The 27,882-nt window shown below is 37.5% G+C and overlaps 1 protein-coding gene across 6 annotated transcripts in view; it reads left to right on the top strand.

Annotated features, from left to right (window-relative positions):
* CDK8 (cyclin dependent kinase 8) overlaps positions 1–27,882 on the top strand; it is an 83,941-nt gene that overhangs the window by 46,761 nt on the left and 9,298 nt on the right. For 3 of the 6 annotated variants that reach the window (XR_005826275.1, XM_040583479.1, XM_040583478.1), the window contains exons 5-9: positions 16,344–16,401; positions 19,165–19,296; positions 21,471–21,614; positions 23,644–23,713; positions 24,750–24,822. Coding sequence is in view for 5 of the 6 variants with exons in the window: in XM_040583479.1 (XP_040439413.1) it covers positions 16,344–16,401; positions 19,165–19,296; positions 21,471–21,614; positions 23,644–23,713; positions 24,750–24,822 (477 nt within the window). In the remaining variant the exon portion in view is untranslated. Of the gene's footprint in view, positions 1–16,343; positions 16,402–16,695; positions 17,975–19,164; positions 19,297–21,470; positions 21,615–23,643; positions 23,714–24,749; positions 24,823–27,882 lie in introns of those variants that run through there. The other 3 variants (XM_040583481.1, XM_040583480.1, XM_040583482.1) reach the window with 3 other exon arrangements.

Raw genomic sequence — 27,882 nt, 5'->3', positions numbered from 1 at the left:
CTTGGAGTAGTCTCCATCTAAGTACAATTTTTTTGGTTTTGGGATTTTGTTTTGGGGTTGGGTTTTTGTTTTTTTTTAAGACGTGTTAATGAAGTTAGCTTTTAGGTAGGTAATGTTCGAAATTTTTGAGATCTTGACTTCTGTAATCAGAAATAAAACATGGCATGAGTTACTCTTGCCTGCATCCACAAACCAAGCAGTTAAACTTAATGGCTATTAAAATCACATAAACTTGGACTGAAGTTTGTCTTCATAGTGGTGGAATTGAGGAATTTTAAGTCATATAAGACTTGAAGCATACTCTGTATGAAACAGTAAAAACTGTAGGAAGACAATAATAGCCTATTGTGCTTTCTCTAACCCTTTTTTTTATGTTTGTCTTTACGCAGGAAATGCATACAAATTTTAGCAATAACATACCTATTTAAATATTTAACTCTTTGCTGGTGGTGTTCCTTCTCCCCCACTGGTTGCATGAAAGCCGATTCAACATTTCAATCAGAGCAAGGGAGATGTTGATTGTATTTGTTATCTTTGGATACTGCTGTGCTCGAGTAGTTAGCTTTTCCATAGTCTTCGAAACATAACTGTAAGATTTTTCAGCAAACAAATGTCAGTCCTCTTAAAATTTCTTATTTGACTTGCATATTCTTCAGCTTTTTCTAATTTCATGACAGAGAGCAATTGAAAGTAGATTGTTTATTCATGCTCTGACTGTAGCAGGAAGGAAATAAGAACATTTCATGTAATTACCAGAAAGTGCATCAATTATAGTTTTAATAATGTTTTGAATTTATTTATCAAGCATGCTTGAAACATACTGCATTTCGCTGACTTCTTTTCCTAGTATTTATCCCACTTTGTGATATCCAGCTATTGGACTTCTTCCTTTACTCAAAATTATTATTCTGCTCTAAAAATAAGCGTAAGCATGAGACTGGCCATAGATCTGTTTTTAACGATTTGCAACCTCAACTGCAAGAGAACAGAGAGGATGAACTTTGCAGCAGCCTGCTTGGAAGATTTCTTCAAGTAATGGGCTCAAATAGAGGTCCCTTGTATGGTATAGCTTCTGTATGTTTGTTAGCATTTAAAAGTGCATCTTTAACCCGAAAATCAACCCCAAACAAAAAACCCCAGAGGAAATGTTACAGCTCTTACTTGTAATACTGCAGCTGAGACACTATGATGAAACAATTTTTTGTTCCCAGATTTTCAGACTCCATTCACTGGGCTATTTCTTTGCATGGTGTGAGCACATGAATTGCCACTTGGCAAGCCAGGTATGGAAGTGGTTAATGGAGTGCTGGGCTCCTGCTTCCAGTTTCCCCCCTTGCTATCTCTTGCCAGTCAGTTACATCCATGTCCTGGTTAGTCTGGGACTCTTGTCGCAGTGGATATGACCATTTGCTAGCTAGTGTTAGCACAGGATAGTGCAGCCTATTTGATGATTTCCTAGCGTGCAGCTCAGCTAAACTGCTGCTGTGGGATGAGCATTGTTTTTTAATAAGCTTTCAGCCAGACAAGCTTTAATACAGTTGGAACGTAGCTTCCTGGGGACCTGGACTCTTCCCAAGGATACCTGCTGCCAGGTTTGGGATTAGCGGGAACGTTAAAGATGTTCTTTTAACAATAAATGAGGAGAAGCTACTGCCAGGGTGTTTTTTTTTGTAGAGAACATCTTAGTCACTTTCCAGGCTCTGGCTGTGAATCACTTAAGTATGTGCTTCAGGCAAAGTTAAATAATGGAACTTTTTCCCTGCCAGTTTACCATTTTCCACATCAGAACTCTTGAATCTAAGGGTATCTTCCTCATCAATATTCAAGGATTATTTCAGAAATGTAGGAATGTCCTTTGGTCCTTCCTTTTCTAGTGCTTATGAAACTGGTCATTTGAAGGAATGAACCTAAATGCTTAAAAACAAATAGTAGGAAAAGTTGTGCATGTTACTAGAAAAGTTAACAGTTTTTAAAAGCAGGATGGTCTTCTACCCTGTTTAAGTATGTAGACAGATAATAGGCATTATTTCTCAAAAGGTTTTGTAATGACTTGCTGGTGATTTGCTTTCAAAGGAGAAAAAAAGCCCCAACCCAATCACTGTGTTTTTTGTCAGATATTGCATTTCCCAAGGTTTTTGTTTCCAAGGTGGTTTTCATTATGTGTGTGCTTTCATAACAATGTGTCTGGCAGAGCCTTGTTTTCTTGCATAGGCTATAACACCAGAATTTCCTGGGAGTTATTTACCACAATTCTAAATATTCTATAGTTAAAACAACATTATCTAATGTTTCTTAATGCTCCTATTTACAGGGAACATGACTACTCCCTTGCCTGCTTGCCCGCCTGTCTGAGCATTTTCTTGGTCTTAAGACTTTCAAACCAGTAGCTGAACAAACTGTGGAAGTGATCAGAAGAGACTGCAAAACTTAAGTATTTGAAGCTTAAAAATACCCCAAAACACAAAAACAACCAAGAAAGTGCCACAAAACCAAAACACCCAAACCCCTAACAAATGTACCTTAAAAAAACCCCAAAAACAAAACAACCAAACAAAAAACTGCTGTGCAAGTAAGAACCCATTTGGTTTGCTTTCTTCTTGGACATTGTTGTTGGCAGTAGCCTGTTAGGTCAAGCTTTCAGTTGAGTAATGTCTGTCAACTTTGTACAAATGCAAATTTGAAGCTAGAACTACAGAGTATATTGCTGCAGTAATTGCTGCCAGCCTTCTGATCAGAGAAGCAGAAGTCATACTGCTTAGAGATCTTGAAATTCACCATAGAGAAGCTTATAGAGAAATATAAAAACACGCGCTTCATATAAGCAAACCATTGAGAGGCCACTGTCTTTGAAAGGTCATGGCAATCAGGAGAGGTTCCTGAGGGGGGAAAAAGCAAATGTCACTCCAGTCTCTAAGAAGGGCAAGAAGGAGGATCTGGAAAATTTATATGCCAGGCAGTCACGCCTTGATCATGGGAAAGGTGATAGATCAAATCTTCCTGGAAGTCGTTTCCAGGCATTTGAAGGACATGAAGGTGATTTGGAGTAGTCAGCACGCATTGATAAAAGGGAAATGAGCTTAGCCAACCTGGAAGCCTTCTATGACTCCTACCTCAGTGGGTGGGAGAAGGTCAGTGAGTGTTGCTTGCTGTAGTGAGGCTTGCAACACTACATCTCAATAACATTCTTGTAGACTAACTAATGTAGTACAGACTAGGTAAGTGCACAGTGAAGTTAGGTGGATTGAAAATGGGCTGAGTTGGAGAGCTCAAAGGATTGTGCCACAAAGTTGAGCCGGACACCAGTCACTGGTGGAGTGTCCCAACAAGGGCTGGTACTGGTTTCAGTGCTGTTTAACATCATCATTAATAACCTGGACAATGGGACAGAGCATACCCTCAACAAGTTGGCAGATGATTTCCAGAGGTGCCTTCCAACCTCAGCCATTCTGTGAATGTGTTGTATCTTCACCATTTGATCTGTCTTGAAAAATTCAGCTTCTGCTTTTTCAAAATCTAAAATCCAGTTCATGACAAATACATAGAAGAGAAGCTGGGGTGGGGGAAGTGGGAGCAGGTGTTGAGTAAGAAGAATATGGAAGATGAAATAGTTTATATGGACTAGTGAAATACAAAACCTTTGGGCCAAAGGGGGGTTGCAATGTGTCTTGACTGCAGCATGATGAGAGGGAGTACATGGCACCATTTTCTTTTCCGAAGGAAAAACATCGTGTATCCCCCAAAGTTGTTTGTTTTTTTTTTTTAGAAGCTGTGTGGTCATAAAATGAGAGAGATTTCTACTGCATCATCAAACTAACCAGCTTTGGTTATGAAATGCTTCTGTAGCCACAGTATCCCTAGAAAGAGATACCCTGAGTCTTGAGAGATTAATCCTACAGAATTGACAGAGTTTTTAAAGTGTTATGGAACTTAGTATTTTTAGATCTCTTTTGGATTAGCCCTGTATCTTTTATTCTTAGCTAGAATACTCTTCCTATTGTGCTAAAGCTCTGAAATCAAATGGAAAATATAAAATATTTAGGGTACTACTTCAGTTTTAATTGGGTCTTCATTTCAAGACTTCCTGGTGATTTTGTAAGTTGGCCATCCTTAAAGATAGTGAATCTATTTTCCTCATTCATAGGCCACCTCCATTCAAGCAGTTCCTGAATATGAATATAACATTTTGTAGCTTTTTTACATGGTGTTCTTTAACCTGAGATCTTATAAGGAAGTGCAAGGTCATTTAACAAGTTTTAAGTAAGGAATATGAAAGGATAGAGTAAACCCCCAAGATTTATGATATGTGAGATCAACAGTTACACATGAAAATAATTTTTATCCAAGCAACCAGTGTTAAGCAAAAATGGGAAACTGATCCCAGAAGTTCTTGATAATCTTTTACTACACAATACTACTATTCCTATTTATTGTGAAGCCCTGAATAGGGGAACTTTTTAGTAGATATTTTTCTGTTTGCAAGTAAAAAGCTGTTTATAAACTTGATGATAATGAAAACAGAGGTGCAAGGAAAGGTCAGAAGTCTCAGGATTTCAAAAACATTTTCCAAATCTACCTTTCTTACACTACTACTTTTATTCAAAGCCTCATTTACTTGATAATCAAATCCAACTTTTATCTGAGTAATTATAAAGACAAGTAATGCTTTTTAGCTTTACATTATCTTCTGCAGGTGTTTTCAAAATGCCTGACTATATTGGTTTGTCTCATTTACTGACTTTTGTTTGTTGGAACCTAAATTTACTTATTAATAACTGCTTTGCTCCTTAGCTCAGCATTTATTTTCCATAAATAATTCTCAAAATAATTAATCCTCTGCAGTGATAAAAGCAAAATTCCACAATCTTGTCATTAACAACTGGCGAGCGCCTAGAGGAAATGCAGGTAAAGTTTCTGAATTTGGACTTCTGTAGTCACTGAAAACTTCAACATCAAAGTAGTACAAGGTGCAAAAAAGAAACAGAAAAAACAAGGGTGCTTTTTTAACCACCTGATGTTTTAGGGACAGATGAATACAATATAGATGAGTATCTGGAGATGTGAAGTTACATTACACTATTACTGATAACTGAAAAATATATCACTACATTATCTGTTGCAGAACTGTCAGACACAAGTAATGGAAGCAGGGTATTTTTTCCTTTTTTTTCCCTGACATTTCTGTTATTGTAAATCAAATCATTTTTACCCTGTGATCTCGGATCAGTTAGCAGTTAGGCAAGAACTGCTGCAAAAGGGGAACTGCAAATTTGAGGCTGAAAGTAATGTGTAGGGTTTTTTCAAATAGCTATAAATGCAGTTGTGAAGAGTGCTGCTTTTGTTTTTTCTCTCCTCCTTCTCCCTAGAACCCTGCAGGGCTAGATAGAATGTTTCATGACTGATTTTTATAACCATTTACATCTTTACAGGGTATCAAATCAAGGCAGGCCTTTTCAGCGTCTTTAATGAAGAATTACTGTTATTGTGGTAGCTTTTGAGAAGTTTGTCCCTGTCCGGTGGAACCCACATTTAGTAACAGCACCAGAAACAGGCGTTGCATACTGACTTCCAAACTGGAAACAAGGTGGTGCTTTAGAGTTCTAGACCGGAGAAACAGTAGCATTGCTACTGCAGTGTCTTCCAGAAATAGTTGAAAAAAAAGCAAATGGTGTTGCGTCTTGCACAAAAAAAAACCCTTTTATGCTGGTTTGCTGATACTGTGTGGTTGTAGCCTGGCAGCTTAAGGTGACAAAACTTAGCCGGGCATGTTGCTTTTTTGCTAGTTCTTCCAAGTAACCTTTGTGTCTCTTAGCAAATTTCAGATACATCTGGTAGAAAGATACGGCATCCAAACAGTCAAACTCTTTCATATTTCATGAAAAGCACATGCTGAATAGAGGAGGACATATGTTCCGGGAGAAATGCATTGGGAGTTGTAGCTGGGCTGTTTCAATGTGGCTTGGCTGCACTCTGAAGGTAGTGGTTCACTGGTCATTCACAGTGCCTGCCTCTCTCCGCTGCTCCTTTGTGCTTGGTCATCAAAACAGATGGCAGGTGGCAAAGTAGCTTGAAGATTCTGAATGTGGGGAAAAAAAGGCATAGGAGGGAGCTGGAATATGTGCAGTGAGAAATGAAGGAAGAAGATCTAGGACTTAGAAGCTGAGGACATGGGCTTCAAGAGCTGCAGCTGTCAGAGAACACCTTGTTTTGTTAAGATGCTCCAGACTGAAAGATTTCATGAAGAAAAAGAGAACGAGTGAATTAATACATGAAGCATGTGAAATCTTTTTTTTAAAAAGAGAAGGTGTTGGGGTTTTTTTCAGTGAAAGCTTTTTATAAAAGATTCGTGTCGTTGTTTTTTATTGGAATTTTTGAAACCTAGTAAGTGTCCTTTACCCCTTCCCCAAGAGAACAAGGTCTGATGAGGCTGTAATACCTTGATGCCTATAAGATTAAATCTGAAACTTACCAACAACTCCTGTTAACTATGAAGAATGCTCAAAAAGGTATTGCCTATTTAAAATTGCATATGATGTACCTCTTCTACAGGACCTCTGAATGAAGATGTGAAGAATCCTATAGCAGACTGACTTAATTGGGGGCAGAATATGTAGCAAAGCAGAAAGTCAAATAATTAAACTTTTTAGCAGGAAAATTACATAGGTCATATAAAAACTGTTTGGAAAAATGCATGGGTGTTGCCCAAGTGGCATCATGTTTAACCAGAAAATGTTAAGGGTGTCTGTGATGAATGTTTTAATAAGAACGTGTAGAATGAAGAATAGGGTTTTTTTAAAATACAGGAAAGTAGTTTTGGAGGAGTATTTTTTGATCCTCATACTACTTACAAAAGCAATATCACTTATGTTTCACGTCAGTGTTTATGGTGCTTTGTTATTTCTGACTGTGAGGAAAATTGGACTATTAGGAGATTTTTAAAAGGTTTATTCAAGTATATTACTTGTGAAGTTGTAGGAGCTCTTGTAAAAGTTAACTCCATTGTTTAACTGTCTAAAAGGCTTGATGTTTCTCCTAATGCTTCTTTATTAAGCAACTTTCACAAGACAATGTTTAGAATGTGGTGTTCTGAAAACCTTAAAGTCAGCTACCCAACATTGTCTGACAGCTGAGGTATCCCATCACTTCCTATGTGCTGAACTTGACATTTTTAGTCCGTCATAAATTCATTTAGTAGTTGCTGCTGCAGCAGTCTCACAGTCCATTTATTCTGCCCTCACAAAGACTTCAGAAAAGAAAGTTGCTTGCAAAAAGAACATGCATTAAAACCTGTGTGAACTTCATTCTGTCACGTAGTACAAAAAATGCAAGAGGAGGGCGAGAGGAGCAGCAGCAGAATGTAGCTGTGGTTGTACAAAAGGATGGTCAGATGACCACTTTGTAACAGTGGTTACAAACAAGTGTCTTGGTAACAAAAATGAAGATTTTGAAGTTTTATGTATTTCACAATTATTTTTTCAATATTGAAACAGTAGAAAATATTCTGCTTCTCGTTTCAGTAGCTAAGGATTTTGAATGCTGCAAAGGAGATGCCTTCCTAGCAAGTGTGGTTACCCTGTCATTCTGTCTTGAATGTCTGCACTTCTCAGAAAGCAGGGTGCCCACATGCAGAACCAGCATTCTTTATGTAAAGAGGGCTCATTCCTTAAGATGCTGTTTTGTCAAATTTGGTTTTGGTAAAATACTTCTGCTATTACTATTTTCAAGCTTAGAAATATTTTGGCATTTTTAAACTCCAGGGCATTTAAGTAGTTTGATAACTGAAGTAGAATCATAGAATGAGAATTATATGCATGTAATGTAAGTACCATATTGAGGAATATCATTCATATATGAATACCTGATACAGATAATTTTTGTGTCTCTGTGTGTATATGTAATAAGAGGATTTTTAGGTAGTTTGAATCTGGTTTTGCCTTTTTAGTAACAAAAGTCCTGCCCTAATTAGATGACATTTTTGGCTTGCAAATACATTAACTGATGGGCAGCAGACTGTACTAGACTTCTTTGTTTTCTGTAGCTTTAAACGTGTTCTTCTGATACTAGTCTGATTTTTAATGTGCTGGCTTTCCAAGATGGCCAGATATGTGATTATGATGGAAAGAGGATGATGTAAGTAATCCTTCACTGCTTGAAGGCCAGCTCAGTGCATTGTAGTGATAGGTAAACTGGCTGAGAGAACTTTCCTGTCTAGATATGTAAGAGGTAAGACTTCTACAGAGGAAAGGCATTCTAGAAATTTCTGATCTAATTCCTATCGTAAAGCTAATGAGCTGTACTAGCCAGACAGGAAAAAGTATCAATGTAACTTTTGGTTTTGATGTGACAGAGGCAGGGAGGACTAGGAGCATTTCGATCTCAAGTGTTCCTTTGAAGTAAGCTTAGTCAATAAAACCCCTGCAGTAGGATTTAGTAAAAACCCTTGAGTATGATTTTAGAAACACTTAGATGCAGTTTGCAGTGTAGTTCTGTTGCACTTTTAGTACTAAGTACCTTGTTAAGGTGGTGGCAAAGTTGTAACTGTAAAATACTGTGGCAGATAGGAATATAAATTGTTCAAAATACAGGAAACGGCCACAGTGATTGTTTTGTCTGCATCCTGCTGTAGAAAAAAAAAATTGCATTGATCTATATGAATGATCTACATACATCTTACCACAGAGGAAAGTTTGAAAAGACGGTAAGAAGACAGTCCCTTGATTGACTCAAAGCAGTCTCCAAGTAGCCTGTGAAAAATTTGCCTTATAAATAGGGCACACTTACCCATAGAAAAGCTTGGTCTGTATAAACTCCTTGCTCTGAACATGAGTGACACAAACATAACCTTTGGGGCATTGTTTGAAATGTTGTGTTTGTTTTGTGCACAAAGGTTCTTTAACAAGTAAGGACAAACAAAGCCCAGACAGCCACTGGGAAATGCATCGTAATAAATCGTGCAGAATTTTCAACTTCTTTATTTTTGCTTCATCTAGAACAGGAGGACTTATGTTTCAGTCAATACAAGTAGGGTGATATGAGAGTGAGGAGAGTACTGTTTAAATGAAAAACAACAATAAAACAGGTCTGTTAAGGAAAATGGCGTGGGCTACCACAACTGCATGCAAACCAGTGAGTAAATGAAGCAGTTCTCTTCCTTCGTGTGAAAGTATTAGAAGGTATAAGACTACAGTACTGCTGAATGCTTTTTTAACGGTGGAAGCTGCTCCAAGAAAATGTGTGAGCAAGAATGGTTCTTGGTGTTCTTATTACCCATTCAAAATTTTCACTTGTGAGGCAGAATCTAAATTGTAAAAGGAGATGGAATTACATCTGCAATAATGTAGTTCCTAAAACCCATTATCAGTGCACACCCTTCTCTTGTGTTTGATCCTGCTCTGATGTGTCCACAGCATTAGGTCATCCTGATCTATGGACAGAGTAATCGCCTGCGTCACAAAACTCATAGGAAATGTGTATTTATGAAGTTTGTTATTACACTTTTGAATGACATGTTAACAATACTTGATATGTTAGATTTTCCTGCAACAATCATTTTTTTTGCCTGTGGATACCCCTTTTCTTCCTTGGAGACGATACTGAACATCACACCCTGTAGCTTGTCCTGATGGACATTTTTAGGGAGTGGGAGAGTTGGCTGAAGAGTGCAATTAGGTTTTTATTTTTTCAACTTCACTTCAGTTCCAATGAAAGTGATAGAAAAGCCTGCATATTAGGCTATGTGTGAGCTTTAATACGTTACATTGCCCCAAGTTGGCAGTAATTGAGTGACATCAACGGAAGGAAATTCTTGGAGTGTGTTCAGAGCATAAAAATGTAATAGGCCAACAGCTTTCATCAGGCTGGAACAGAGATTAAGTACGGTGATGGTAACTAGCAGAAGGCCTCCCTGGCATAGACATGGCATCCCTCTATCTGCTATCCTATCCAAATCCTTTCCATACTTTTGAAATCTTGGAGCATGTGTGCTTTGATAATGTAGGGGGGGTTTGGTTTTGTTTGGCTGTTACTGTTAATTTTAATGGTTCCTGGTTTTAATGAGGATTTTATTTAGGTGCTTGATTTATATTTTTTTTAACAGCTCTGAGATGTTCTTTATAAGAAGATAATTAACAGGAAGTATTAAAATAAATTTTCTGTATTTTCCAGTGCTTTTCATAATTGATGTGTTTTTTAATTAAAAAGATGACTTTAATGTTTGGATTTAATAATATTGAGTTCTGCGCAGCCATTGTTTTCACCATTATTTGTAGAGGTCTTTTGATGATAATTTATTTTAAAGCCCCAAATCGGTTAATAAATGCAACTGAAATTATCTTAATTGTGGATGTACATCTTTGAAATCAAGGAAATAACTTCAGAAAAGTGTTGATAATATCACTTGAATATGGTTGCATTGACACTTTAATTGTGCTAGAGTACTGTTTAGCATTAATGTAGTCAGTTTTGTTCAAAATGGAAAGGAAATTGATTATTTTTTTTTCCTTTAACCTTAAAATGTTCAAAAAAGTCAATTCCAATCCCTAAGAATGCATTAGGGGAGCACCCCACCTTGATAATCAGGGAATGTTTTGGTGTATGTTATGAGTACTTGAAGATCAACAAAGTTATTAAGGTAATGTACCTTAAGAAACATAAGTGGTTTGTGGGGAGACCCTAAGATGGGGTGTGAATTTTGCAAGGCTATCTGAAGGCTAGTAGGATTTTGCTGCAGTTTTTTCTTGTCAGAGGACCTAACTGGGAAGTGATAAACCACATAAATATGTTAAGATTTTTACTGCTGTGTCACAAAAATGCTGTTCCAAGCAGGCTACAACTTGGTAAGCCCTTGTAGTTATCTTTCAATTTTGATTTTTTTACTTGCCATTGAATTGCAAACTTCACAGCAAGACATTTTTAACTTGTTAGTGTTTCATGCTTCTCAGGCACTTGCTTACATACAACCGAAGTTGAAATATTTTTTTGTCATCGTGGGGTTATGCATTTGAATCTGTTCCTGTGTTTAATAATACTTTGAGGTCTAACATACTCAAAAGTAATTTTAAATCTTAATAGAATCATTGTTGAGGCCATGATTGCAAAAGCAAACTACTTTAGGGATAAAAGCGCTTTGCTTGTTACTGTTCTTTTAAAGTTAAACTGCTTTTTTTTTAAATGAAAACCAGTGTTCTGCTCTTTAATTATCTTGACTCATCACAGGTAGAAAGGGGTGGGATGGCCAGTTCTGAAAACTGGTGGCACAGCTGTTGATGATACACAAATTAGTGGTTAACAAAGTCACTGATGGGACTTCCCCCATTGCTGTGAACCCTCTACTGAGTAATGCTTTAGTAGCCACACTATTAAGTACAGGATTATCCAAATGGAAGTTGGTTGGGATGATACTAAAAACTTACTAGGAGGTGCATTAAAATGGAGTTATAAAGAGGATGAGTGTTCATAAATATACATGGGACTACTACAAACAGTTAATAAGTTGGGGGTGGAGCGGGGTAGCATCTACGTTATAATACTATAGCTAACTTAAAGGAATTTTGGTTACTTATTGATAGGTATGTTTAAAATCAACCTTTGAAAACTAAAAAGTTCAGAAACAGCCTAGTAGCAAAAAATCAAGTAGAATAATAGTTCCCACAGGCCTGGTTTGATACTAAAAGTAGTAAGTATCAAAGATCCCAGTGGCTGGGCTCTCCAAAAAATGCCAGTTTTTTTTCCTCGCTGCTTTGATGAGTAAAATTTAGTGAAAGGAGGACACAACAGCAGACTACTATTCCTGGAGCATGAGAAAATGTCCTGTGATTTCCAGACATCTAGTATGCAGACATAAAATAAGTAATCATCTCCTGCTCCTATGAATAACTTGCTGTGAGCAGCAGGAATGCTGTCTCTTTTTGATATGCTCACATCTTGTCAAGACATAGATTGGTATAATTTTCATGTTCTTTTCTCTTTTGAAGACAAAACCAAGTAAGTTCTGAAGCTTGAGTTGCTACTCTGAATGAACACAGATGTTTTCAGTATACGTTAAGAAGCGGTATGACTGCGGTGTTTGTTCAAATGGAACAATGATTTTAAAAAATCAAGTAACAGTCCTGCAGAAAAGACACGAAGAAAATGCATGACTCGTAACCTTAACATGAATCAATAGCAATACACAGTGAGGCAAAACACGATGCCATACTGGCATTGTATAAAGTGGAAGATGCTGTGCAAGGCATGTAAAAACCCCTCCGCTGCATTTAGCATTAGTGAAGCCTCGGCAGGAGCAGTGTGTAATTTGGAGCACTTGAGTTCAAACAAATAGGTTGGTCCAAGGCAGAACAGCTAGAGGGGAGCAAGAAGAATGATCATACATCCAGGAGAAATAACCAGCTAGGAAACACTGAGCAGAGGAGGCATCACATCTAGGTGGTAGGACTGAAGAGGGGGGTGTGTGTTCAGAAGCGTTAAGGAGTCTTTGCAGTGAAGGAGCAGTTTTCTGCTCTTTCTGCTGATGTCAAGAGAAGAGGTAATGGGAGTAAACTCATCTGATGTGTTAGAGGGAAATGAAAACACTCCAACAGAGAAAAGGCAAAGAGGAGATTGTTTGGGAATTATGCAGAGACTTTAGAATCATCATCATCAGAGACTTTAGGATCATCAGGGTGAACAGAGCGGTATCATGACAAGTCAGGCAGATGGATGAAGGTGGCCGCCTGAAGTTCCATAGATTTATGAACCTGTTGGTGTAACCTCTGGGTTTTTAGCACTTTATTTGAAATTAGCCTGCATCTTAGGACTTCTGTTTGCAAATAATGATTAAATGAGAAGTATCCTAAAGTATTTCAGTGAGGATCTTTGCTCTCTCTTCAGTAGTAATAGTGATTACATGCATGACAATAGGACTTACCTAGGAATCACACAAGGACTCCTACAAAGCCAAATCTAGGACAAGATAAGATTTAGTGCTGTGCCATGGTCACAAGGCTGTTCCTCCATGTGAATGAATTATTTCGCTGCTGCTGAGGTGTGGTGGTGGTGAGGGTGTTTTTTCTTGAATTTCATTCTCTGGGGTTGTCAGAAAGTTGTTTTATTGGTGTCTGAAGTGCTCAGCTGTACATCACTGCACGGCTCTTCACGTTCCGTTTAGGATCATAACAGCTTTCTCATTTGTATTTTCTTCTGGCATGAGCAAATTATTTTCCTTGACAACAAAAGTCAATATGCCTCTATTAAAACAAAAATGAGTTTTAAAAATTGATTGTTGTACTTATATTAAAAAAAGATAGTAGCTTTAAAGTAGTGTGTTTTTAGAACACAATATAAAAATCGCTGGAAGATTTTTCTTACTCAGCCCAAGTGGTTTGAATAAGCACTTTAAACTTACGTTTTCTCTGGATAATTAAAATTAAACTGAAATTAAACAAGTTAAACTGAAGCTTGTCCAGATTCCTCCCTTTGTTTCTAATGACTGCTTATTTTTCTTTGCAAATAAATCTCTAGTATGTAATGAGTTGCCCAAAGAGATACATCTGGGGAGTCATTTACCTTTTTCCGCCAGTTTGGGGTGTCTTGAGTCAAAGATTTCTAACAAGAATCCTTGACCCACATTTTGACTTAAATTAGTGGATTTGAATGTTTTTCAGGGAGTCCTCAAAATGCTTACTTTTTTGTAACACCAATACTGCCCCTATGCTGCTGCCTGGTAGATATTCCCCTATTGAATTTGAATACTGATAATGGTCTTGTTTGTAAAATTCTTTCAACTAATAATGTTGTTCCAGGCTATTAATGCAATGATTTTAGGAATGGGAACCTTCAGCATAAGACCTCGGATTTTAAATTTAATTTTTGTAATCTTTAATTGTGATGATGTATCTTTACAATGATGTGACTATATAAATAGTTTTGTCTGTAGTAGGAATCTTCTGTTTGAAACAGAGCTGTTTCAGTGAAGGGCTTTTGAATCTAGAAGGAGTTGAACTACTGTGAATCGTTATTCCAGATCGACTGATTTTTTTTTTTTTTTTTTGTGGCTTTAGAAGACTCCTACACGGATTTTTAAATTGTCTGTATTTTTAAATGTCTTCTGTAAATCCTGAGAGGAAGAAAAAAAATGAGTGTGAATCGAGCTGTTGCTACTTATTTTGCTAACCAGTACTGTCTTGTCTCTTGTGCTTTCTCTTCTCATCTGTACTGATCTTGAACTTAGGGTATAGAAGATCTTTGAGGCAGGAATTGTTACCCAGAGCTGTGCTGATTAACCGTCTGGCATAATGGAGTCTGTGAATATGACTCCTTGTCCCTACCGCAATCCAAATAGTAAAATATTTTAAGGTAAAAACATCATGAGGATGTTGCAAGCATTCTTGTATAGTATTAGCAACCTGTGAAAATGCAGGGAGTGGGAAATAATAACTTCAGGAGGATGTATGAATTATCAGAGAAATTTTAGTGCCTGTGTAATATGTTGTTAACTCTACTCAAATATTTGTTAGGCATGTAGTTTATTAAACACTGCAAATATATTGAAGCAGTTTTTGTAAAATATATGCATATTTGCTCTTTGAGTCACAGCGTAGCAATAGAATGATTTGTGGTAAAATTTCGTGTTTTCTTACCTAGCAATTTAAATTGCTTTATTAACTTTATAAATTTTATATGCTTTATTAACTTTATAAATTTTATATGCTTTATAAATTTTAAGATTTACGCTGCTTGTTTATTTCTAGGACTTTTCTAGAAACAATCAAAATAGAATACTTTGTGAGGTGTGTGCCCACGTACTGCTTTTTTTGTGTTGAAGCAGCACTTACTGGAATGTATGCCTTCAATATTTTTTTTTTAAAGCCAAAACCAAAACAAAAACAAAAAAACCCAGGGGTGCTGGTGTAGGACACAAGTTCTTCTACATATCGCGGATCTAATGCAGCGCAAGCTGGATCTGTTGTTACCGCTGTTGGGAAGATAATGGGATATATTCTACCTTTTTGATCACAGTCAAACTATAATATTTTCTTCCGTCTTTAACCTGCTGTCAGAGATGCAACACCTCAAATTCCTTTTACACGTTTTGTACGTGGATTGTACAGTTTGAGAAATCCATGTTGGAGCATTTCATAAGCAGTAGTACTCAAGTTTCTCAAGGAATTTTTTTTGCTGGGTTGTTAATTTTTGCGCCGTATTTTACACAATATGAATTACTTCTAGACTGGTATCGAAGTGTGTGGTCTTTTGTCTCTTTGAATGTGTTTACACCAGACCCTGATCGATTCAGGAAGACATGAGATTTTCCAAGAATATGTTTGGTAAATAATACTAAGATGTTAGTATACTAAGATACTAGGATTTATTATATTAACTTTTAGGTAGCCTAAACTATCTTGCTGGGGTACTTTCCAGGCCAATTTAAACTGGGAAAGCAAAGCAAGAGCTGTAACTCAGCCTCACTGTAATTCTTACGGTTCACAGCTGAATAGGAGCCTCTGTTTTGTCCATGCTTTACAGTATGAATGGGTGTCTAAATTACTCCAAAACAAGTCTAGTATACATTTTCAGCTCTAGCTGTGAGTTTCCTGACTTTTTTCCCCTCAAAATAAGCAATGCAGGTTTGATTTATATAAACAGTGTTAGCACTGGAGGAATCTTCTGACTGCAGATGCCAAGACTGGATTATGAGAAACAGGATGGCACAAAATATAGGATTGAGAAGTGAGTGGTTATGTTTCTGACCAGCTGAACTCTAGCTCCATTTTTTAACTCTCCTCCCTAGTAAAAGAAAGAGGGAGAGAAAAATAATGTGAAGGCAATGCTTATTGGTTTTGCAGCTGTCTGAATTGGTATATATTTGTAAATAGGAATAATTTAGATGATTTTTCTCTCTGATATGAAGTGATATGGTAATGTTTAATCTCTATCTTATGCAGGTGTTTTTTATGTAAAATGTGTCTGCAAATGTGCCTAACGACACTGGGCAAAACGTATTGTAGAGCTGGCTTCCCATCCCTGTGGTGGGCAGCAATGGGGCTGACTCCTGCCAAAGGGATCTAGGGCAACTTTGGTAGAAATCTCAGCGGCTTGGCAACTGCCAGCTCACGTGGGTTGAGGACAGACACCAGGGTGTCAGGGAGCATGGTGCTGGAGCACGGAAATGCCAAAATGTGAGGAAGATGCAGTCAGGGAGAGCCTGTGTCTGGGTCCTTGCACAGCTTTACTGTGTCAGAGAAACTTGTCATTTTTATCAAAACAAAGTTCGTTTAAAACTGGCAAAACAAAGCTTAACTAACTTTTCAGAGACTAATGTTTAGGTTTATCGTGGTATATGTATTGTATATTTATTTTTTTTTCCACAGAAACCTGCTAATATTTTAGTTATGGGTGAAGGTCCTGAGCGAGGAAGAGTAAAAATTGGTATGTTTATATCTTTGATAAGTCCCAGTGTAGCATTTAAGTTAGAATGTTCTGAAGGTGCAGTTGTACCACCTAAAGTAGTCACTGTAATACTAGTATGTGCCTGGGCACATAGCCTAAATGATGTTTTCTGAGTGACTGGCTTCTTCATATTAGCCCCATGCACCAGTTCTGATGATGAAATGCTGTAGCCTCATCAATAAAAAGTGGAAAATGTCATTATTTTGTTTTAAGTGGGTGTTTGGTGGGGCGGGGGATTTTGATAAGGGGACAACTTAGGGGGAAAGGAGGAGAAAGAAAGAGAATTTCAAAATTTCCTCCATTTACCCCCATAATGCCATGACATTATCTTGATGCTGCTTATAAAAATCTAAATAGGGACTCATCGCTACAAACCTTAAATGTTATAATGGAATCAAAGGTGGCATTTAGCCTACAAAATGTTCTTGAAAGGGTAGGCAGGTCCCTTGGAGATAAATGCAAGGGATCTTAAAAATCCAAAACACAACAATTCAGCCAAAATGGGAACTACTGCTATATAAATGCTCAAACCGGGGTGTATGTACCAGGGTAGGGAGAACCCGACACTTTCCCCACTATTGTAACGTTTTATGGTGGGGGTTACTGTTCACAGTGAGAGAATAATTTGTAGAACTTCAATTGTTTTAAATTAAATAAATAAAAATTAACTGTAGTCTAACAGCAATAAGCTATACCAGGCTGTGCATTAGCGTGGCAGCACTTTGATAGCGGACTGCTAACGCACAGCCTGCTTACATTTGCTATGGTAACGCAGCCCTGTTTGGAAGGGGGTTTTTTAAAGCTAGGTCATCTTTTTCACATCCCTCTGACTTTCTTTTATAAGATTATTCTTCTGCATTGTTGCTCTGTACTCTTACTGTTTGGTTTATCTGAGCTATATTGTTAATCACTAGTATAATGCTTCAGGGTAGGGTTTTCTTGGAGTGTTCAGTGCTGCTCTAGTCCTTCCCTCGCCCTTTGAAATCCAGGGAGCAGATGGCCCAAGGCTGAACGCTTCTGCAGATCCTACCCTGAAAGTTTTTAATGCCCTTCTGAAGTTTAAGGTTGACAGTAGAGATTGAGGTCTTCTCCGTACAAAAGAGGTACAGCACGGACAGTGGAAGGGAAAATATCTTCCTATTGCCTTATTCTTCACGGAGTGGTTGCTTCCAAAATTGAGAATGTAGGTTCATCCTCTGGGCATGTTCATGTTCAGCTGTGGTGGTGATATTTGCTGTATACAACTACTTGCTAGTAATTGCACATAGACCACCCATTTATTTCTTAATTTATAGCTTTGAATTCATTTGGGAATAACTTAGAACACAAATAAATTTAGTCACTCTGTTAATGGACAGGTGAAAGATTCTGCATCGGAGCACCAGTCCTCTGAGCCATCCATTCCCAGTGGGGGAAGAGGGAGGGGGACCCTGGATTTCTAAGTGTGTATCAAAATATAGATATTTTTTTTTCCTTATTTTCTTAAGATATTACCACAGCAGGAAAAGAATGCAGAAGTTATACCCATACCAAGGGCTTCCACTTTTCCAGTGTAACTAATTTTTTAAAAAATACATAACTGGTCTTTAACTTAAAATAATTTTTGTAGGCTTTTTGTGTTATTTTGAGTCATAAATTCACTTTCTGCCAACAATTTCCTTATTTTTCGTAGTTCCTAGTGACTTGATTATATCTTGAGTAATCAAAATTTTAATGTATAAAACTGTAAAATGTTTCTTTTTAAATGCATTAAAACAATCATAAATAGGAATGCATATGAAAAAAAAAAAAGGTTTGTGTAGTCAACTTAGAGACCCATATTTACACTGCAGTTTTCCCTCAACCAGTGAGCTATAACGTATAGGTCCTTTCCCCTCAGAATGGCTACTCATCTCATTTCATTCGGGTCTTTCTCAGCATGTGTACAGCCCTGTACCACAGAGTCCCTCTGTCTTGGGATTTGGGGAGTGGTGGGTTGGGAAAGTGATTTGGTGGGAGAAGGTGCATATTTTAGTCTCTGCCCATGTTTTCCTGTATCACTTACATTGGTAGTTCAGACAGCTTTCTAGGCAGTTGTATGCTACCAATTCTAAAAAGCAGTTTTTCATTACATAATTCCCCCCAACAGAATTTTAAAAACATAGCCTAAATGGTATTTAGTACTGGTATCTTTTTACTGGAAATAGGTCTTGACAGAAAATTAGCAGGGAGGTAGATGCTGTAGGCTTAGTTGCCGTTTTTGTGTGGAGGAAATCTTGCTACAGCTAACTTCATGAGGAGGGAGCTTTTGTGATGTGCATGTATGTATTATAAATCATTCTAACCTTTGCAGAACCTGCATTTTGCTCACATTTAAAATGCTGCTTCTTGAAAGACCATCCTGTAATAACAGAATATTTTACTGGACAATATCAGGTAAAATGAGTCAGGATTTACCAGTGTCCTGAGAAGTGAGTTGATGCGCTTTTTCAGAACAATGGTTAATTCTTTGTTGTAAATGGCTCGTGTTAGTAATGATTTATAATGATATACTTCATAGGTGATGACATCCAGTAACTTCTACAAAAGCTTTAAGAAAATGTGCTCACAGAAATCGTATCTGCTACAGTCTGTGTTTGCATTTGATTTAGCTGTGATGGTAGTGCTAACAAGTAAACTCTATCAGTTTGTTAAAAAAAAAAAAAAAAGATAAAATTGGTAGTTTTCCTCAAATTTTAAAGCGTCTCTCTTTGAATTTTGCAGCCGACATGGGCTTTGCCCGATTATTTAATTCACCTCTGAAGCCTTTAGCAGACTTGGATCCAGTAGTTGTAACGTTCTGGTATCGAGCTCCAGAGTTGCTTCTTGGAGCAAGGCATTATACCAAAGCTATTGGTAAGTAAATTGGACAAAAACTTACTATTTTGTTCTTTATTTAAAATGTACCCAAATACGGAACCGTTGATAAGTAGTACAAAGGACAGTAGCAGTGTCAAAGGTACGTTACTGATTTCTTGAAACAATATTATACTTTGACTAATTGTCTGGTTTACTGTGGTCTCTGGCAATATATAGGAATGAAATATTTCTGGATTTTGGCTCCAGATGCCCTGCAATCCAATATAAGTGTATATGGCTTTCACACAAGACTTTCATAAATGCTGTTAGAGCATGTTAGTACATGTTAGATGTACAGATGCATCTTTGAACCTTTAGTAGAATCCGTATCATGATGGTGATGAGGCACAGTGCATTAATTCTATTGCACAGGTCTTCACCTAGTGTAATAAATACCTGTAATAAGGAATGTAAAGAATGAAGAATATATTGGCTGCACTGAAACTAAATTGGAAGTACAAGCTGAGTTTTAGCCTCTCTCTGTGTAATCTTCAAAGCACAAGTGTGAACAGGAATCACTTCAAGTAGTGAGATGTGGTCAGTCATGCAACAGGCTAGGCTGTGGCACCACATCAGGTATATCCAGAAAAAACCAAACCTCGCAGAACGCAGGTGCTGTGAGGATGGTATTAGTTACTTCAGCTTCATGCTGCATCCTCCTCACCACTTAATTCCTACTTACCAGCCTGAATTTTGACAGCTTTGGCATGGCACGGTTGACCTGGCTCTGCCGGTCTCTGCTCTTGCCATTTCAGGGGTAAGGGATTGCTGGGGGCAGAAGCCGTTGTGTGAGGCGGCTGTAGGGTGGGGGGATAGCCCAGCAGCAGGCTGGAGGGATGTTCACCTTCGGTGGATGTGACCCGGTTTGCCATGGAAGGCAGAGAGACTGTAGGGAAGAGAACTGGGAAGTTTTTCTCTTTCTGGCTGATTTAAAAGGTATGTTAAAGCCTGGCAACCATTTTCGGGGAAATAACTTCCCCTGCAGCGCTCCAGTTGCCTGGCACAAACATGGAAGTAGTACGTTGGCATAGATGATGTTGTTTCTGTAACCTGAAATTCTTTCCTCAGACCTTAGCCATTATTTTTTTTTAAGATTGTGTCAGTGTTTTTGTCAGAAATTCTGTTGATGACTTAAATGTATTTTCATTTACTTTTCTGTTAATACTGTATTTCTTTTATAGATCAAATACATTTCTTTATATGTGCCTTTAAACTGCTTTTTTTGCTGTATTTGCATGTTCCTTCACTTTACTGGCATTTTCTTCAGCTTGCAGCATGTGAAAGTGCATGGATGGTCATAGCTTTTAGTACATAATTTTTTTCAGTGTAGATAAAAACTGACTATACAAAACACTGAGTAATGGGTTTATGCTCTCTGCATCATTTGCTTTTGTCCTTGTTCATGACCTTTTCTTGTTCATTCAAGGCTCTGTGCAGCCTTACTTTAAAAATTGCATTCGAATATACTAGAAAAATCAAGAAAAATAGAAAATTCAAGCTATCTGATTTTGCAGATTGGGACACAGCAGTGAAAATGGAAAGGTGTTTGAATTGTATTGGGGTTTTTTTGTTTGTGTTTTTATTTTTTTTTAAATGAATGTTATGAAAAAAGGGAGTGTGTGAGGTACATGGGCATGGAGTGATTTTCTTGTTATCCTTTCCACAAGGTTTTACAGATAGCATTTGGCCTATTCCAGTATCACTGCTTTTCACCTTGTATTTTTTTGAGTCATTTAATATTTACTAAACTCAGTGGCTGATCAGAGGGTACATTTCTTGGCCAGGACAGTATGGCAGTGAATGGAGTAAGATGTTTGTTGGCTTTCCTTCATTTGTATTTTACACATGGACAGTTAGCCAAATAGTTTCCTTTGGTTTTTTTCTTTATGAAATTCATTTTTTTTTACAGCAATAAATGGTAACTACACTTTAAAAAGCCCACAAAAACTTGTATGATACTCTCAGCTCCTGTGTAGTTACTGAGTTGTGTATCTCTCTATCTGTAGCTAAAAGGAAACGTTAAGGAATTGTTGCACTTCTGCAACAGAAACTTGAAATTTTCAGTGCAGGGACCTTATCTCTTATAAGCTAAAAAGTAACATTCTGCCTCTCCAAGATGCTTTTGGAAAGATTAATTTGATTTTTATTATTTCTGTTCTCCTTTTTTAAAGATATTTGGGCCATAGGGTGTATATTTGCAGAGCTGCTAACATCAGAGCCAATATTCCATTGTCGACAAGAAGATATCAAAACTAGTAATCCTTATCACCATGACCAGCTGGACAGAATATTCAATGTTATGGGATTTCCTGCAGGTACATACTGTGTTTTTTTATCACTGCTGTTCAAAGAAAGATATTTGTATTGCTTTCTTTGCATATGAAGGTCACAGTTGATCGAAGCAACAAAGCTGTTCAAACACAATCTTTATTTCATGAGTTACAAATCTAGAATCTAATGGTCACATTAGATATTTTTTCTATTATTAATGATAGGATTATCTTTGTGTATACATGTACCAATATTTTATACTTCTAAAACATCATGTTTAATGTTTAATAAACTGAAGAAATATTTTTGAGTTTCTTCAGTACTGATTATAGGTTTGGAAAGTGACCGTGATTGTGTGAAACCAAGCAAAAATCTATACATTTAGCAAACATTATGCAGATGTTTAACTCATGCTAAACTAAACATAACATTTGGAAATAGGGGAGGGTTTTTCATATTTTTTTTCCCTTGGTAGAAAGTTTGTGGTATGGAGAAAACTTCTTTATTCCAAACTGGAACAAAGAATTGGTTGCATGAACTGAAACAAATGTGGATATCACTTGTTGCATTTTCCCCTCAGTGTTGGTCATACCTTGTTTTTCTACAGGCTGTCTTGCATCTTTTCAGTTAATGCTCTGTCTTCTAGTGTTCACATGGTCGCAGATAGCAGTAACAGGGGCCTTGTACTTTTTGGTCATCTTTCTCCTCACTGCTTGTGTTCCCTGCCTTTGTCCATTCACCATTAATAATCTTTTTCTTTACTGTTCTGGTGGACTTCATTTTTCCTGTCATATGAATGTTATAGTCTTTATGTGGTTCCAGAATTTTATTACTAAATTTGCTCTTACTTTTCCTTTGACTGTTTTTTGTCCTGGATGTACTTCATTGCTTCTATACTGCTGTATGAGATTCCTGGAAGTGTTGCCTTTGCATATTGAGTACTGTCATTATCTTAAAAATCCCCCTTAATTTTGCCCTTTTAAGCAGTACTATCCTTTCCTGCTTTTAGCCTAGAGTTTTACCCTTTTCTTATGCTTTTCTTACTCCATTTGGGTTTTACATTGTCTTTGTGTAGCTTACTTGAATAGGTTATACTCTTATTGTTGTTTTCTGATTGGTTTAAATAAACCTTTCTATTGGTCAGCACTTGATTTTTGAAGGTCTTTGATTCCTACCAAGAAATACTATTTTTGAGCAAATTTTTTGCTTTTTAATTCATACTTTCCCATATTTTAAAGTTTCACATGTCTTTGGGATAGGGGATGGGGGAAAGAGGAGAATCTTGCCTTTAAATAATCAAATAATAAATTTCTTACTTATTCAGTTAATATTTTTAAGCTTCCAGTGTTCTGCAGGTTGTGATTAGACTTTGTAAAGATTTGACTTGAATCAAACTACTTGCCCACAGAGCGTTTTCAGGAGTTACAGAGCATAATGCATTTGAGGCGAGGTGATCCTAGTCGGTTTTTTTGTATATTTTTAAATCCATTTCAGTCTTGGCCCTACACAGAGGGGTTGAGATTAAATATTCTTTGAGCGTGTAAATGGTACTTTTTCTTAGCCTTTTGTTTGCTAACAGTATTTCTTTTAGGTTGAGATGGCAGGAACTTACACAGTATTTCTAGGTATTTTCCTGTAACTAAAGGTGGTGATGTCAGAACAGAAAATCCCTTGGAAGGAGACAGTGTTTGCAGGAGTCTTATGTACTCTTGTCCCAAGGTCGTGATTGTGCCTAAGTAAATAACAGCCCTGAAGGGTGCAAGCACAATGGCTGACATATTTTTCTGTGTTGTCTTTTGGGTGTATAGTGATCTTCATTGTAGCTGGCAACTGTTCTTTAAAGTTCTTGGGTTAATCAGCACACAGATGGAACCTCTTAGGTGTTAGTAAGATTTATTGTGAAGGGGTGATGGAGTACGAGCCAAGGAATACAAAGAAGTAAGTAACTGCAAGGTTAGAGAAGCAGACGGGGAAAAAAAAAATCAGGGCTATGGAGATACTTGGAAAATCTTTGTTTTACTTGCGGGGGGTGGGGGGGGAGGAGAAAAAATTTAATAAATATTGATTTTGCAGATAAAGATTGGGAAGACATAAAAAAGATGCCTGAACATTCAACTCTAATGAAAGATTTCCGGAGAAACACGTAAGTCTGCTTGGAGCTGAGCGTTCTTAGTGTATTTTACTTCTCCCTCTTACACTAAATTTCTTGTAGCTCAGGGTGTCTTCTATGTAGATGCCGAACGAGGACTTTGGAATGGTTATGACTTAGATTGTGAAAAAACAAAAATGAAGCTCTTTCATAATGGTGAATTTGGCCTGTTGAGGTGGTGTGAATCAGAAGAGTAGCCAGAGGCAGAGTATGAATGGTAAGGTGGCAGGTGTGAAACGAGCGGGGCTAGTAAGACCCCCACACAGCTCTGAGGAGTGTAAAGTGGGGTTTGTCACAGCGGTTTCCAAATTTGTGGTGCTGGAAATGATTTTTCTGTTATAGCTGCTTAAAAGGGATCTGGTAACCCTGTACGGTTTCCAGCAAATAGTGGGTATAATTGTCAGGTTTGGTGTCTAGGGTAGCTTATGAAGGTTAAAGGAAGGAATACCTTTCTGGTTTGCTCTCGCGTTGCCAGAGCCTAATACCTGCACTTAAGACCTTGCCCTGTTGCCTTGCTTCCATGCTGAGGGACTTGGGGCTGTATCTGTACAGTTCTTGCATCTGCCGTGTTGTAACCATTTAGAAACCTTGTTTCTGAGCTCCCTTTTTGAAAAGTGAATTCATGAATGTTCCTGTAGCAACCTCTATGTTGCAAGAGAGTGTTAAGATGGGCTTAGTACTTATGTCCATGTTTACTGGCATTAGACATATACAGAATAAAACTATATAGTAGTAAAATTGCTAAAAGGTAGTTTAAATCCCAGTGATAGTTTGCTGTCTGCATGTGGGTTAAAAGCATGCTTTTTGTGTGGATGCGATGTGTTTTTACAAGCATGTCGGGGGAGATGCATTTCTCTAGTGTCTGAATGATTTTTAAGCAATGTCTTTGTTGCAGTTGTGTTTTTTCGCTGCATAGTGGATTAGCAAGGGAGACTAAACTGTCCTTGTTACTATGTTTTGTGGCTAATAAGAAAACTTTGCCGTATCAGTGATTTGCATATTAGAAATACCACATTTTTTCCTTTTATAGGTATACCAACTGCAGCCTTATCAAATATATGGAAAAACATAAAGTTAAACCAGATAGTAAGGCATTCCACTTGGTAAGTTCCTGCATGCATAAAAAATCAAACCTCTCATATAAGCAACAGTTGTTGAAAGTGTGAGTTGAGCTGGTGTCAAGTACACTGTGACTAACTTGGTTTTATAAATATTATACATTATTTTCTAAATAACTTTGGAATAACTGATACTTGGCAATCTGAGAATTGCAAAACCACTATCTTTTCACATTGATAAAATTATTCTGTGAGTTACTCAGTGGATTAGGTTCTGCATTGTGTATATCGGAAGTTTTCAGTCTGTCATGTGTAGTTTGTAATTATATTTGCAGTATTATTTTAACTCAGCCATTTTGCTGCTTTGCATACTTCTAATAGCCTATTTTTATTTTCAAAAGGAAGTGAGGGAAGAAAATGGGAAGGTTGTTGATATTGCAGATGACAGGAATAAACTGGAGAAAAGGGAAGATAGTTAAGAGGCCTGGGTATCTTGAGTTTTTTTGTGTGGCTTTCGTTCCAAATCGTTGGAAGCTGTACCTTCTCTGATGATCAGACCCAAGGGTTTTTAAGCAGCCTGGGTTTTTTTTCTGTTCAGTACTTTTTCCTCCATGTAAACTTTTGAATGTATCCTGTAGTCAGAGCTCTGAGGCAGTATTATTCATGTGGCATACTGCATGAGCATTTTTGGATGGGGCGTTCCAAGCCGATGAGTTATACTGCAACTGGTTTAAAACAGAAAGTATATTCAAGGTTCAGGTTAAAACCAAAAGTATAACCAGCTGAATCAAGTTCTTATTGCAGGAAGTTACCTGGCAGTTATGCCATTATGCATCATTTACTGTGAAGTGTCTCTACTCTCTCAAAGTTGGTGACATACTAGAGATGTTTATATAAGGAAACTTACATAAGAAACTAGTCCTCTTTGGTAGAGATTTTGAATTTTTGATGGGTTTTTGCGTCCAAACACAACTGAAAGTGGCTGAGCAGCCTGTGTGTTTGTATGGAATGCATAAAAAGCTTATGTTGATATGCGAAGAACAGAAGTGCTCATAATTAATCCAGTTTTTAGTACATAGTTATTATAGGAACTTCAGAAATGCATTTTTAGTATTTTATTAAGATGTTCTTATGTTTTAGTATGACAATACATACTTTGAAAAAAATATTTGGCATGACAAGTAGATAATGTCATATTCCTGTCAAAGCAGAAATATTTCTGAAAATTAAGTAATTAAGCAAAACACAACATGAAGTATCTGTTGAATATGATGATTTATGTAGGGTGGGATTTGGATATAAAAACTCATCGTTATATTCTAAAGTGTGGTAAACTGAGTGAATTCGCAAGTCTTTCTTATCAGCTGCTATAGGCAGGTGTTCCATAAAATTATGCAGCTGCCTGCGTCAGTACTTAACTTTCTAACTTCATCTTCTTTTGAGAACAAACATACTGATTGTTACCTTCAGACTAGACTTGTGACATATTTGTAGTCCAAAGCTCTCAAAATTAAGCTCATGTTGCTGTACAAAAATCTGAAAGTGACTAACTGTCACCAGTGGTGAGTAGCTGAGAAAACTCACTCAGTTCTGCCTGTTAAAATCAGTGGCATAGGATTTTCATATCGTACCTAGGCAATCTGAGGTAAAAACCTTTTCCATGCAAGATCTTATATAGCATGGCCAGTGACTTCATCTTCAAGTAAAGTGCTTTTCCCCCTCCCTTGGTTCCTCACCTATTTTTCTCACCCTTCTCCAGCCTGCTGGCTTGATACCAGGCACAGGTAAGAGCGAGTAGGTTGGGCTTTGCTGTACATCTTGGATGTTCATAAAAAGTCTCCCTCTGAATGAGCTAGCCTTTTTTATGAGCTGAGTGTGCTCATTGGTCATTGTGACCAAACCAGCCTGAAATGTCTCATCCACTCTTGAGTCTTGCAAGTTTAAAAAGCGTTTTCAGTAGAACAACAAAAGTAGACACAAAATAACCACATGAGAATAGCTTGAAACACTCACTACAGTGTATTCCCTTCTCTCTGGGGTATCCTAACAGGGTGATAGCTGTTTGAATGTATTTAGCATTTTTGTTCAGCGTGTTTGTTTTTATACCAAAAAACAGTAGTAACATTAAAATGCAAGATTAAGGAATGGTGTCCTTTGCCAGGCCGGCACCACCCTTCCATCCTTGGTCATATCTGTTAGTACTGAACAAGAGGACCAGAAGGGGAGACTGAATGCTCGGACCCCTGAACATGGTGCTCAACTGCTACCTCATCCACTCATTCTGCTTTGGATCTCTACTCACCTTCCCGTGACAAAACTGATAGCAAGAGAGCGAGCTTTGTGCGGTTTGGATGGTGTCAGTTGGTGTCACGCAAGCTAGTAGTGTAGATGTAGCTACATTCTTTTGTACCTCCCATAGTATGGATTATGAGGGATGCACTGTGAAGTTCATAGTTAATTATCTTTAACAGAATCTTCTCAGTTTTCTGCTAAGTGCTGTCTGTCAGAACAATTCACTGAAAATCGGATCCCACTTAAAAATCCTGGTCTTTGGAAAGTAACGTCTTAAAACACTGTTTCAGGTGCTGGCGAAAGCAGAGGCTGTCTTAGGTTTCCACTGGTGGTGTTTGAGGCCAGGCTGAGCTGCAGATGAATGCCTCGGGCACCTCCACCAGTGCTGAACGAGTTCAATGAATCTCTTGGTACCAGTTCTTCCAGACATACTGGATCTTACTCTTCCACAAGCTGTCTCTCAGCCCTTTTACTGTCTGCCTCAGAACAGATAAGAGCTGTTTACACCTACTATTGTAAAATATGTCAGAACTAATAATTACAGGACTAGTAAATCCAGAGATTGTTTTCATTGTCAAAAATGAAATGATTTTGTTCCCAACCTGAATCAACTAGATTTTTTCCTTCTTTACTGGCGTTCATGCACATGATTCCTTTTCACATGCAAAACTGATGCGCTAATATGAGACAACTTTGGCTCCTTCCTGCTTTTGCAGCTTATGGGTTTTCCCACTTTCACTTTCCAAATTTTTTCCCCTACTTGTTTATGCTTTAGAAAATGGATTCACAGCTGCTGCTTCTGGTTGAGTGGTG

This window comes from Falco naumanni, chromosome 2, assembly GCF_017639655.2.
Source record: "Falco naumanni isolate bFalNau1 chromosome 2, bFalNau1.pat, whole genome shotgun sequence".
NCBI classification, from domain to species: Eukaryota; Metazoa; Chordata; class Aves; order Falconiformes; family Falconidae; genus Falco; species Falco naumanni.
Note: the sequence above shows the minus strand (reverse complement) of the source record. Positions and strands in the feature narration are given on the sequence as shown.